This window comes from Bison bison, unplaced genomic scaffold, assembly GCF_000754665.1.
Source record: "Bison bison bison isolate TAMUID 2011002044 unplaced genomic scaffold, Bison_UMD1.0 scf7180017864529, whole genome shotgun sequence".
In the NCBI taxonomy this organism is placed as follows: Eukaryota; Metazoa; Chordata; class Mammalia; order Artiodactyla; family Bovidae; genus Bison; species Bison bison.
Window position 1 is genome coordinate 3,762,427 of NW_011495079.1, and position 12,854 is coordinate 3,775,280.

Sequence of the window (12,854 nt, forward strand, 5' to 3'; positions counted from 1 at the left end):
AAGAGTCTTCTCCAACACCACAGTTCAAAAGCATCAATTCTTTGGCGCTCAGCTTTCTTCACAGTCCAACTCTCACATCCATACATGACCACAGGAAAAAACCATAGCCTTGACTAGACGAACCTTTGTTGGCAAAGTAATGTCTCTGCTTTTCAATATGCTATCTAGGTTGGTCATAACTTTCCTTCCAAGGAGTGTCTTTTAATTTCATGGCTGCAGTCACCATCTGCAGTGATTTTGGAGCCCCCCAAAATAAAGTCTGACACTGTTTCCACTGTTTCTCCATCTATTTCCCATGAAGTGATGGGACCAGATGCCATGACCTTCGTTTTCTGAATATTGAGTTTTAAGCCAACTTTTTCACTCTCCTCATTCACTTTCATCAAGAGGCTTTTTAGTTCCTTTTCACTTTCTGCCATAAGGGTGGTGTCATCTGCATATATGAGGTTATTGATATTTCTCCCGGCAATCTTGATTCCAGCTTGTGCTTCTTCCAGTCCAGCGTTTCTCATAATGTTCTGTGCATATAAGTTAAATAAGCAGGGTGACAATATACAGCCTTGATGTACTCCTTTTCCTATTTGGAACCAGTCTGTTATTCCATGTCAAGTTCTAACTGTTGCTTCCTGACCTGCATACAAATTTCTCAAGAGGCAGGTCAGATGGTCTGGTATTCCCATCTCTTTCAGAATTTTCCACAGTTTATCGTGATCCACACAGTCAAAGGCTTTGGCATAGTCAATAAACCAGAAATAGATGTTTTTCTGGAACTCTCTTGCTTTTGCCATGATCCAGCGGATGTTGGCAATTTGATCTCTGGTTCTTCTGCCTTTTCTAAAACCAGCTTGAACATCAGGAAGTTCACGGTTCACATATTGCTGAAGCCTGGCTTGGAGAATTTTGAGCATTACTTTACTAGCATGTGAGATGAGTGCAATTGTGCAGTAGTTTAAGAATTCTTTGGCATTGCCTTTCTTTGGGATTGGAATGAAAACCGACATTTTCCCGTCCTGTGGCCACTGCTGAGTTTTCCAAATTTGCTGGCATATTGAGTGCAGCACGTTCACAGCATCATCTTTCAGGATTTGAAATAGCTCCACTGGAATTCCATCACCTCCACTAGCTTTGTTCATAGTGATGCCTTCTAAGGCCCACTTGACTTCACATTCCAGGATGTCTGGCTCTAGGTCAGTGATCACACCATCGTGATTATCTGGGTCGAGAAGATCTTTTTTGTACAGTTCTTCTGTGTATTCTTGCCACCTTTCTTAATATCTTCTGCTTCTGTTAGATCCATACCATTTCTGTCCTTTATCAAGCCCATCTTTGCATGAAATGTTCCTTTGGTATCTCTGATTTTCTTGAAGAGATCTCTAGTCTTTCCCATTCTGTTTTCCTCTATTTCTTTGCACTGATCGCTGAGGAAGGCTTTCTTATCTCTTCTTGCTATTCTTTGGAACTCTGCATTCAGATGCTTATATCTTTCCTTTTCCCCTTTGCTTTTCGCTTCTCTTCTTTTCACAGCTATTTGTAAGGCCTCCCCAGACAGCCATTTTGCTCTTTTGCATTTCGTTTCCATGGGAATGGTCTTGATCCCTGTCTCCTGTACAATGTCACAAACCTCATTCCATAGTTCATCAGGCACTCTATCTATCAGATCTAGGCCCTTAAATCTATTTCTCACTTCCACTGTATAATCATAAGGGATTTGATTTAGGTCATACCTGAATGGTCTAGTGGTTTTCCCTACTTTCTTCCATTCAAGTCTGAACTTGGCAATAAGGAGTTCACGATCTGAGCCACAGTCAGCTTCTGGTCTTGTTTTTGTTGACTGTATAGAACTTCTCCATCTTTGGCTGCAAAGAATATAATCAATCTGATTTTGGTGTTGACCATCTGGTGATGTCCATGTGTAGAGTCTTCTCTTGTGTTGTTGGAAGAGGGTGTTTGTTATGACCAGTGCATTTTCTTGGCAAAACTCTATTAGTCTTTGCCCTGCTTCATTCCGTATTCCAAGGCCAAATTTGCCTGTTACTCCAGGTGTTTCTTGACTTCCTACTTTTGCATTCCAGTCCCCTATAATGATAGGGAACTCTAATTTCTGTTTACCACTGTTAACAATATAGAAACTTAGGGAAAATTGTATATTATTTAATAAATCAAGCAATTGTCACAAACCTCAATTGTCACAGCTTCACAGGGATCAATTCCTCTCTCCTATAGAAGGCAGAGATTTTCTCCCTCTTTTGGTAGTTTCTCTAATATATTTTAATATGATTTAAAAGCATAAAATTATCACTTCTAAAAGCTTTTGATTAAAGAATCTACTGAAAAGGAAGATGAACATTTATATCAGTTTTTTTCCTTAACACTGAGGCTCAATCCTACATGGTTCTACATACATACAATTTAGAGTGAGGTAAAAAGGTAATGTCGGGTGAGGTGGATTGTGTCATTTTCCTTTGTCTACTTCTGGAGTACAAATAGTTTTTGGCAAGATAAGCTCCATGGAGAATCATGATAGTTACCTGTTTCTAACAGAACTCGTACAACATCCACTTTTCCAAACAAAGCTGCTTCATGGAGTGCACTCCCTTTTTCTGTCTAGAAAAAAAGAAGAAGAAGAAGGAAAAAGATTAGGAGAGCTAAGGTTAAAAAAATTATATGCTTTTATGCATCCATACATATTGTTTGTAATATTAGCACTCTCTGACAGAAGAGGAGTGTGGAATAAAGAAGAGATTCTAGAAAGAAAATCCAAAAGCTTAATTTTGGAAATATCTGTGCTTCTGTGTAGCCATTTGACCTTGTTATGTTTATAAGTCACTCATCTTCTTTCACCCTCAGTCATTCTCAGATATAACATAAGAGTAGTAATGCCTACCTCACGAGGCTTTTGTGACTATCCAGTGAGCTCATGTAATTCAACATGCATTAATTAAATACCAACTCTATACCAAGAGAAGGAAATGGCAATCCACTCCAGTGTTCTTGCCTGGAGAATCCCAGGGAGGGGGGAGCCTGGTGGGCTGCCGTCTATGGGGTCGCACACAGTCGGACATGACTGAAGTGACTTAGCAGTAGCAGTTACACCAAGAATAGTTAAGGGGTGTTCTGAGGTTGTACATTTACATTCTATCAGAGGAGACAGATGTGTAAATAAATAGTAATGTCAAATAAAATCACAACAATTTAATGTGGCTTAAAAAACCTGGAAAATATTCTCCTTGCCTGGAAAACCCCATGGACGGAGGAGCCTGGTGGGCTGCAGTCCATGGGGTCGCTAAGAGTCGGATACGACTGAGTGACTTGACTTTCACTTTTCACTTTCATGCATTGGAGAAGGAAATGGCAATCCACTCCAGTGTTCTTGCCTGGAGAATCCCAGGGACGGGGGAGCCTGGTGGGCTGCCACCTATGGGGTCGCACAGAGTCGGACACGACTGAAGCGACTTAGCAGTAGCAGCTTTCCTTTCCATATCCTTTCTTGTCTATCCCAACTTTCCCCAGACCTTCTGTACCTTATTCATGTTCCAAGCATACTAAACATTTCATCAGTATCATTCTCTTGTTTTCTTCCCCAAGAATCTCAAAAGCTGGTCCCTCTGCCTGGCAGGATAGAACTCCTAGCCCTCTTTACCTCACCATCACCTACACCACCAGTTCTCAATCTTCAGCCTGAATTAGAATCACCTAGAGAGCTTGCTGACCAGATTTCTGGGCACCACCGTGAGTTCTGACTCAGTCACCTGCGATGCGTGTGTGGTGTTATGTGGCTTCAGTTGTGTCCAACTCTGTGTGACCCTATGGACTGTAGCTTTCCAGGCTCCTGTGTCCATGGGATTCTGCAGGGTGCCATGTCCTCCTCCAGGGGATCTTCCCAACCCAGAGATAAACCCACAGCTTACAGCTCCTGCTTTGGCAGGCAGGTTCTTTAACACCCGTGCCACATGGGAAGCCCCAATAATAAGGGTCTAGGGAGTACAGTTGAGAACCACGGACCTATACTACATGTCAAATCTTAAATATAATTTCACTCAGGAAGTATTGCTTGCCCCTAAAGTGTAACACTTTCCCTGTGTGTTCCACATCAATCTAATCTTCCTCATCTTAGCACTTATAGTACTACATTATAATGTTATATGATTATCTATTCCCTTTAATAAACTGTAAGTTTAGTGGAAATGAAGACCATATCTATTTTTTCATCGTGGTATCACTAATGCCTAGTAAAAAGTACCATACTTCAGAATACTCTTCAACTATTCTTGGCATAGAGTTAGTATGGAAATTAAGAATTATTTTGAGGGTAGAAGGAGGGAGGAACATAACACAGAAGACAAGAATTTGTGAGCACTGCAGGGAACTATTGGTTTCTGCTCTGAGGATGATCAAGGAAGATTTTAAGAGAAAGTTTTTCACCTATGCAAATGGTAAAGTTTAAAAAAAAATTTTCTTATTGCCTTTAGGTATAGTGATCCTTCCTTTATCAGTCATGTACGCAAGTACATTATTGTAGAAAGAGGCCTGGACTTTAATCGGTAAATCTTAATTCACATTCTGGGTTTATGAGTCATGTGTCCTTAGGCAAGTTTCTTAGTCTTTGAATCTGATTCCTCACCTCCGTACTGATACTTAATAGCTCTCAATCCCACAAGATAGCTGTGAGATATAGATTCTAAATGTGTCAACATATTAAACACAAAGTACGTACTCAAAAATTAAAGTCAATTTCATTTATTTCTTTCATTCACTCAATTTTAGACTGAATTCCTGGTGTATGTCAAGCTGTGTGCTAGATACTGGAATAAAGGAAACAATTACTAAGAAGACCACACATAACTGCCATCTAGTAATAATTTTTCATGTGGAAAGCCCTCAAGTTAGAATGAGGTTAGAGACTAGGGCTTATATCCCTCCATATTTCCCAACAATGTGGCAGGATACTTTGAATTAAGTCGTTACAAAAATACATGTGGACCATTTGCTTGATTTAAAAATGTTAATATTTCTTCCTGTAAATTTAACATGTAATTAAGATGTAAATTTCAACATCTGTATCTCAAAGAAAGCAAGAACACCATTGTTTTGGAAGCACAGCTACAAGAAGACTCACTTGACAGCTCACATCCATTCCTGCTTCCAGCAGCACCTGAACAACTGCCTTGTGACCATTGCGTGCAGCAAGGTGTAGTGGTGTGTGCTTTCGGGTGTTGCAGCTCATTAAGTTAGGGTGTGCACTGATGATCATTTTGACCACTCTAAGCCGTCCATAGAGGGCTGCCAGGTCCAGAGGTGTTTCCAGCTTGCTGTTTCTGATAGTAGGATCGGTGAGCTCTTCCAGGAGAACAGCAACTACCTCCGAGTGTCCGTACTGAGCTGCACAATGTAGGGCAGTTTCATTTTCATTGTTCTGTTAAGACATACAGTGCAAGTTTTCAGAAATACAGTTTGTTATGAAAATCAAAGTATAGTAAGGCAGCCATGACATTAAAAGACGCTTACTCCTTGGAAGGAAAGTTATGACCAACCTAGATAGCATATTAAAAAGCAGAGACATTACTTTGCCAACAAAGGTCCATCTAGTCAAGGCTATGGTTTTTCCTGTGGTCATGTATGGATGTGAGAGTTGGACTGCGAAGAAAGCTGAGCACTGAAGAATTGATGCTTTGAACTGTGGTGTTGGAGAAGACTCTTGAGAGTCCCTTGGACTGCAAGGAGATCCAACCAGTCCATTCTGAAGGAGATCAGCCCTGGGATTTCTTTGGAAGGAATGATGCTAAAGCTGAAACTCCAGTACTTTGGCCACCTCATGCGAAGAGTTGACTCACTGGAAAAGACTCTCACGCTGGGAGGGGTTGGGGGCAGAAGGAGAAGGGGATGACAGCAGATGAGATGGCTGGATGGCATCACCGACTCGAAGGACGTGAGTTTGAGTGAACTCCGGGAGTTGGTGATGGACAGGGAGGCCTGGTGTGCTGCAATTCATGGGGTCGCAAAGAGTTGGACACGACTGAGTGACTGAACTGAACTGAAAACCTGAGATGCTTTGAAAACATACATTTAAAATGTATGCGTTTTAATAAGTATGCCTAATAGTACTTAATATTTGGTAATAGTATCTATCATTTATCACATTTTATTTCTATCACTTCAGTTGAAAGAATCGAACTTTTCCTTAAACTATATATTCTAACTTCCAAGAGTGATAAACCATTTAGCTGTGTTAGTTTGTAGCCCTACTGGGCCCAGATGGTTAGTGTTATCAGCACTGTGCATCAAGCCTCTGTGACATCTGTTAATGAGAGAGATTAATAACAATACACCTTTAACAGACTGGCTTTCCCAAATATAGTTGAGAGAGTAAATTCTCTGATAATGAAAGATTTACAGAGATGTTTCCCAAATCAAGTTTCATTTTATCTTCCATTTAAGTATAAATCCTTGCTTCTTTTGCAAAGAGAACAAAGATGTACTGGCCCTAACATTAACCCATATCTTTTTGAAATATAATCATGAATTGAGAGGCAGGTCTATACCCATATCCAGACAAGTTACAAGGAATATTACACATGTAGCTTATAAGTGTTTCAGCTGAGGGAATTCCCTGGCAGTCTAGTTGTTAGGACTCCACATTTTCACTGCTAAGGGCCTGGGTTTGATTCCTGGCCAGGGAACTAAGATCCCATAAGTCGCATGGTGTGACTCAAAATAAAAATATAACTGTTTCAGCTGAAAATCAATGAGATTTTCCCAGGAATTTAGCAGAATAATAAATGTTAAAATCAAGAAAATTGAACCCCATTGCAAGAGAAATGGACCTTTCAATTATTTGGGCAGATAGTGTATGTATATGCAGTATGACTACGCTATGAGGTGGAAAGGTCAATTAGGAGAAATGGGAACATGAAATTTTAGTAACAAAAATGCAATGTCCTAAATGAGGGTTCTATAAACCAAGGGAGGATGATATCAGCACAGTCACCATCATAGCTAACACTATGTGCAAAGCACACACCGTTGCATGTCATATGTGCTTACTTATTTAACCGTCATTGCCTGGCCTGCATGTGTGCTCAGTAGTGTCAGACTCTTGTGACCCCATGGATTATAGCCCACCACACTCCTCTGTCCATAGGATTTTTCAGGCAAGAATACTGGAGTGGGTTGCCATTTCCTCCTCAAGGGGATCTTTCCAATCCAGGGACTGAACCTGTGTCTCCTGCACGTATCCTACATTGCAGCTGGATCGTTACCACTGAGCCACTGGGGAAACCACCCAGTTATCATAAGTCTCAGTAAATGTTCGTTATCATTTTCATTCCTGCCCTCTATTGCTTAAATACATAAAGGTATATAATTAATTAGTATACTTCTGTCCCATTGTGGGGGGTGGGGGGGGGAATAAAGCTAAAATCAAAATTTACCTATGAAAACAAAATTCCTACATCAGAAACTTTTAGAAGAAATAACACTGAATGAGAGATCTATGTTACTACTAAAGGAGTATGTACATAACAAACAAAAAATATGGAAAACATGGTATTAAAAAATCTCAAAAAATTTCAACTCATCTAAAATAGAAACCACAACATAAAGTAACAGAATTGAAAAAAGAATTTTGAAGTCCAATCTCCTCAAAAAAAAAAAAATTTATATTTAAATTGATTTATTCAACATCACAGAAAATAACAGTTTCTCTATGCTATTTAAAATCCTCAACTGCTGGGCATACACACTGAGGAAACCAGAAGGGAAAGAGACACGTGTACCCCAATGTTCATCGCAGCACTGTTTATAATAGCCAGGACATGGAAGCAACCTAGATGCCCATCAGCAGATGAATGGATAATAAAGCTGTGGTACATATACACAATGGAGTATTACTCAGCCATTAAAAAGAATACATTTGAATCAGTTCTAATGAGGTGGATGAAACTGGAACCTATTATACAGAGTGAAGTAAGCCAGAAAGAAAAACACCAATACAGTATACTAATGCATATATATGGAATTTAGAAAGATGGTAACAATAACCCTGTGTACGAGACAGCAAAAGAGACACTGATGTATAGAACAGTCTTATGGACTCTGTGGGAGAGGGAGAGGGTGGGGAGATTTGGGAGAATAGCAGTGAAACATGTATAATATCATGTATGAAACGAGTCGCCAGTCCAGGTTCGATGCACGATACTGGATGCTTGGGGCTGGTGCACTGGGACGACCCAGAGGGAGGGTATGGGGAGGGAGGAGGGAGGAGGGTTCAGGATGGGGAACACATGTATACCTGTGGTGGATTCATTTTGATATTTGGCAAAACTAAGACAATATTGTAAAGTTTAAAAATAAAATAAAATTAAAAAAATAATAATAAAATAAAATCTTCAACATTCAAATGTAAATGTTGGTTAGGGTTTTTTTCCTTATTTTCATGTCATTTAAAAAATATTGCTTGTAGAAACTAATATTCCATTGTTTAACCTTGGTTTGTTTTTCCATCTTATTACTTTAGGTTTGCTTTGGGCATTCAGTTTTAAGAATAACCACCAGATGGCTCATCCCACCAATGATCTTTTAACTTGGTTTTCTGAGGAACAGGAAGCATTCTCATAAATTTCCTTTTTAGATAATAAATAAAGACAGCCATATCCATCATTTTGTAAAGACTTGAATTAACTATTCTCATAAAAATATTCTGCGTTTTGTAACATGAAAACATAGACATTTTTTGTGATATATATTAACAAGATATTTTTCCAATTAATAAAACATTTTTCCTGATTAGTTCTTTACACAACTGCATTTTGATGTAAGAAAACTATTATATTTTCTTCCCTTTGCTGTATACAGCTGGCCAGTATTCATTTTTAATCTGAATTTCAGTCAAGTGTCTGCAAAGTCTATACCCATATGAACAATATGCTAATTGTACTATATTAGATGTGCTTTCCCTAGAGTAACCTCCTTGCACCCATACTGGACAGTGGCCAACCTGCAGCTTAATGCCCTGTTTGTAATTCAATTGTTGGGCAGCACGCTGGTTTTCAAATATAGTTTTACAAAATGGGAACAGTAGGGGGCATGCAGAGCTCATTTATTATCATACTGTACTAGAGGACTGTATTTTACTTTCTGGAATCTGGTCTTATTTATTTAGAACACTGAGAATGGCATTATTTTTTAATATATGCATTAAGTGTAACATGGATACTATGTAGTTGCAAATATTTTGACTTTATCTGTCAGTTTCATCCTGCTGCTATGTTTTACTGAACTTACTCTAGGCATATGTGTGTGTGTGTGTGTGTGTGTACAGGAAATTTTTTATTTAATATGTGACTAGCAACTGCATACATTGTATTTGCATTTTAATTCACAAAATAGCACTTAATATAAAAGTGCTATGTAAATGGTAAAGTATTATGGAAATGATAGCTATCATCATTGTTCTAGCATCTAAAATTTTATTAAGAAAAACTACTTTCACATTATGAATGTCAATTGTTTTATCTTTAAATATTCAATAACTATAAAATGGATGCTCATGTAAGGCAGGCAAAAATACTAGAACTACTTAATTTATGTGGGATTTTATTATTAACAAATATCTTTACAAATGTCCAACTTAGTGCCATTGTACCTATAAACAAATGCCAAAGACGTTTTCAAATGTCTCCTTTAGCAAATTCAGCAGTAGGATGATCTTTGGCAGGGTAATGACAGAAATAATTAATTTTTCAATGTGGCTTTGACTTCATAAAACTCTCAAAAATCACAGCATGAGTGAATATTTGACAAACGCACCTGTTCATTGACTCTGGAATGTGATGGTCCATGATGAATAAGAATCTTCACAATTTCCACATCTCCTTTCCAGGCAGCCAGGTGAATAGGAAAATAACCTTTGTTGTCTGCTACATTTGTTGATGCCTCATATTGAAGCAGTTTGAGAACAATGTCCCTAAGAAGGAAAAAAAAATACAACAGAAGAAAATATGCTGAACAATATGGCTACTATTAAACAGATAATCATAAAAGTATATTAGATACTGACTAGAAATTTAGAGTAATCATTCAAACTACCACCACCACCACCACACACACACACACACACACACACATACACACACAGCATTCATTGACTGACCCATACAATTACTAGAGATCTTTTGGGCAAAATTTATCTAATTTTATTAACCGAATGAATATAGTAAAATAACAGTATACCTCTTCATATCTTTCTTAAAAATGGAGTATTCCCAGATAACTTATACCTGAGATTTAGTCTGAAGGAAGACTTGAGGTGCAAGCAAACACCCTGTTTACAAACAAAAAGTTATCATCCTGCTAAAAGACATTTAGGAAATTATACATCATTCTGATAGAGAACTAGAATAAAGGGTTGAAGATTCATATAAAAGAGAAAGCAACACAGTAGGAAAGAGACCCTAAAAGGTTGAAAAAAATTAATAACTTTCAGCCATGGCACAGAACATACTTTGAATGTGTGTTGTTTATACTTGTATACTCTTTCACTTTCCTCCTCCAAGCCTAAGAAATTATTTTAAGAGGGAAATTCATTTATGAGACAAGTTCTATCACTGACACAATTATTCTAATGACGAGATTTCAGAGAAAATAAACCCCATTTTAACATTTCTTTTCTAAAAATAGTATTATTTTATAAGCCCTGAATTTAAAGGACTTGAATGCAAAGTACCAGTTATGCAAGTGAAAGTATTAGTCACTCAGTCATGTCTGACTCTTTGCGACCCCATGGACTGTAGACCACCAGGCTCCTCTGCCCATAGAATTCTCCAGGCAAGAATACTGGAGTGAAAAAAAAAAAAAAAGAATACTGGAGTGGATTGCCATTCCCTTCTTCAGGGGATCTTGCCAACCCAGGGACAGGGATCGAATCCAGGTTTCCTGCATTACAGGAATTTCCTGCATTACATCATTCTTTACCATATGAGCCACCAAGGAAGCCCAGCTATGCAAATTACCAATAATATGACCACTAGAGTATCAATTAGTCTTATTTTTCTTTTTCTTTCCTGTAGAAAATAATAATAATAGTGCCTATTGCTCAACACTGGTAAGAACATTAAATTAGAACATAAAAGAGAAGCCATTCAATGAATAGTAAAACACTATACAAATATTAGTTCTTGCCCCAAGTAAAAACAAAATTCTTTAAAAGTAAAACTCCTTCCTTCAAATCACCTTTGGAAAAACAGTCTGAAAATCAGAAGGAAACCTGAAGTTTGCCCAGTTTCTATGCTTCTCACCTCTCCACCATGTAAGAGGTGTTATATAAACTCTTCCATTCTCAGATAAGTAACTTACAAAGTGGTGAAAAGGATTCAATATTTGAGAATAACAAAAGCAGCTAAGAATCAGAAGATCTGGTTTGAAGTCTTAACTCTCTAATACTTAGTAACTTGGTGTGTGTATGTGTGTACCTGTGTGTGCTCAATCGCTTCAGTCGTGTTTGACTCTTTTTTTGTGTGTAATTAATTGATTTATTTTAATTGGAGGCTAATTTCTTTACAATATTGTAGTGGTTTTTGCCATACATTGACATGAATCAGCAATGGGTATACATGTGTCCCCCATCTGAACCCCTCTCCCATCTCCCTCCCCATTCCATCCCTCAGGGTCACCCCAGTGCTCCGGCCCTGAGCACCCTGTCTCATGCATCAAACCTGGATTGGTGATCTATTTCACATATGGTAATATACATGTTTCAGTGCTATTCTCTCAAATCATCCTACCCTCGCCTTCTCCCAGAGAGTCCAAAAGTCTGTTCTTTTTTTTTTAATTTATTTATTTTAATTAAATGCTAATTACTTTACAATATTGTATTGGTTTTGCCATACATCAACATGAATCCGCCACGGGTGTACATGTGTTCCCAATCCTGAACCCCTCTCCCACCTCCCTCCCCATACCATCCCTCTGAGTCATCCCAATGCACCAGCCCCAAGCATCCTGTATCCTGCATCAAATCTGTTCTTTATCTGTGTATCTTTTGCTGTCTCACATATAGGGTCATCATTACCACCTTTCTAAATTCCATATGCATGTGTTAATATACTGTATCGGTGTTTTTCTTTCTGGCTTTCTTCACTCTGTATAATAAGTTCCAGTTTCATCAACCTCATTAGAACTGATTCAAATGCATTCTTTTTAGTAGCTGAGTAATATTCCATTGTGTGTACCACAGCTTTCTTATCCATTTGTCTGCCGACGGACATTTAGGTTGCTTCCATGTCCTAGCTATTGTAAACAGTGCTGTGATGAACATTGGGGTACACATGTCTCTTTCAATTCTGGTTTCCTTGGTGTGTATGCCCAGCAGTGGGATTGGTAGGTCATATGGCAGTTCTATTTCCAGTTTTTAAGGAATCTCCACACTGTTCTCCATAGTGGCTATATTAGTTTGTGTTCCCACCAATGGTGTAAGAGGGTTCCCCTTTCTCCACACCCTCTCCAGCATTTATTGCTTGTAGACTTTTGGATAGCAGCCATTCTGACTGGTGTGAAATGGTACCTCATTGTGCTTTTGATTTGCATTTCTCTGATAATGAGTGGTGTTGGGCTTCTTTTCATGTGTTTGTTAGCCATCTGTATGTATTCTTTGGATAAATGCCTGTTTAGTTGTTTGGCCCATTTTTTGATTGGGTCATTTATTTTTCTGGAATTGAGCTGCAGGAGCTGCTTGTATATTCTTGAGATTAATTCTTTGTCAGTTGCTTTGTTTGCTATTATTTTCTCCCATTCTGAAGGCTGTCTTTTCACCTTGCTTATAGTTTCCTTCGTTGTGCAAAAGCTTTTAAGTTTAATTAGGT

General features: G+C 38.4%; 1 protein-coding gene across 2 annotated transcripts in view; it reads right to left on the reverse strand.

Annotated features, from left to right (window-relative positions):
• Positions 1–12,854, reverse strand: part of ANKS1B (ankyrin repeat and sterile alpha motif domain containing 1B) — a 1,164,394-nt gene that overhangs the window by 992,304 nt on the left and 159,236 nt on the right. For both annotated transcript variants that reach the window (XM_010831582.1, XM_010831580.1), the window contains exons 3-5: positions 9,805–9,961; positions 5,117–5,413; positions 2,529–2,604 (exon numbers count right to left, since the gene is read on the reverse strand). In XM_010831582.1, coding sequence (XP_010829884.1) covers positions 2,529–2,604; positions 5,117–5,413; positions 9,805–9,961 — 530 coding nt within the window. The remainder of the gene's footprint in view (positions 1–2,528; positions 2,605–5,116; positions 5,414–9,804; positions 9,962–12,854) is intronic.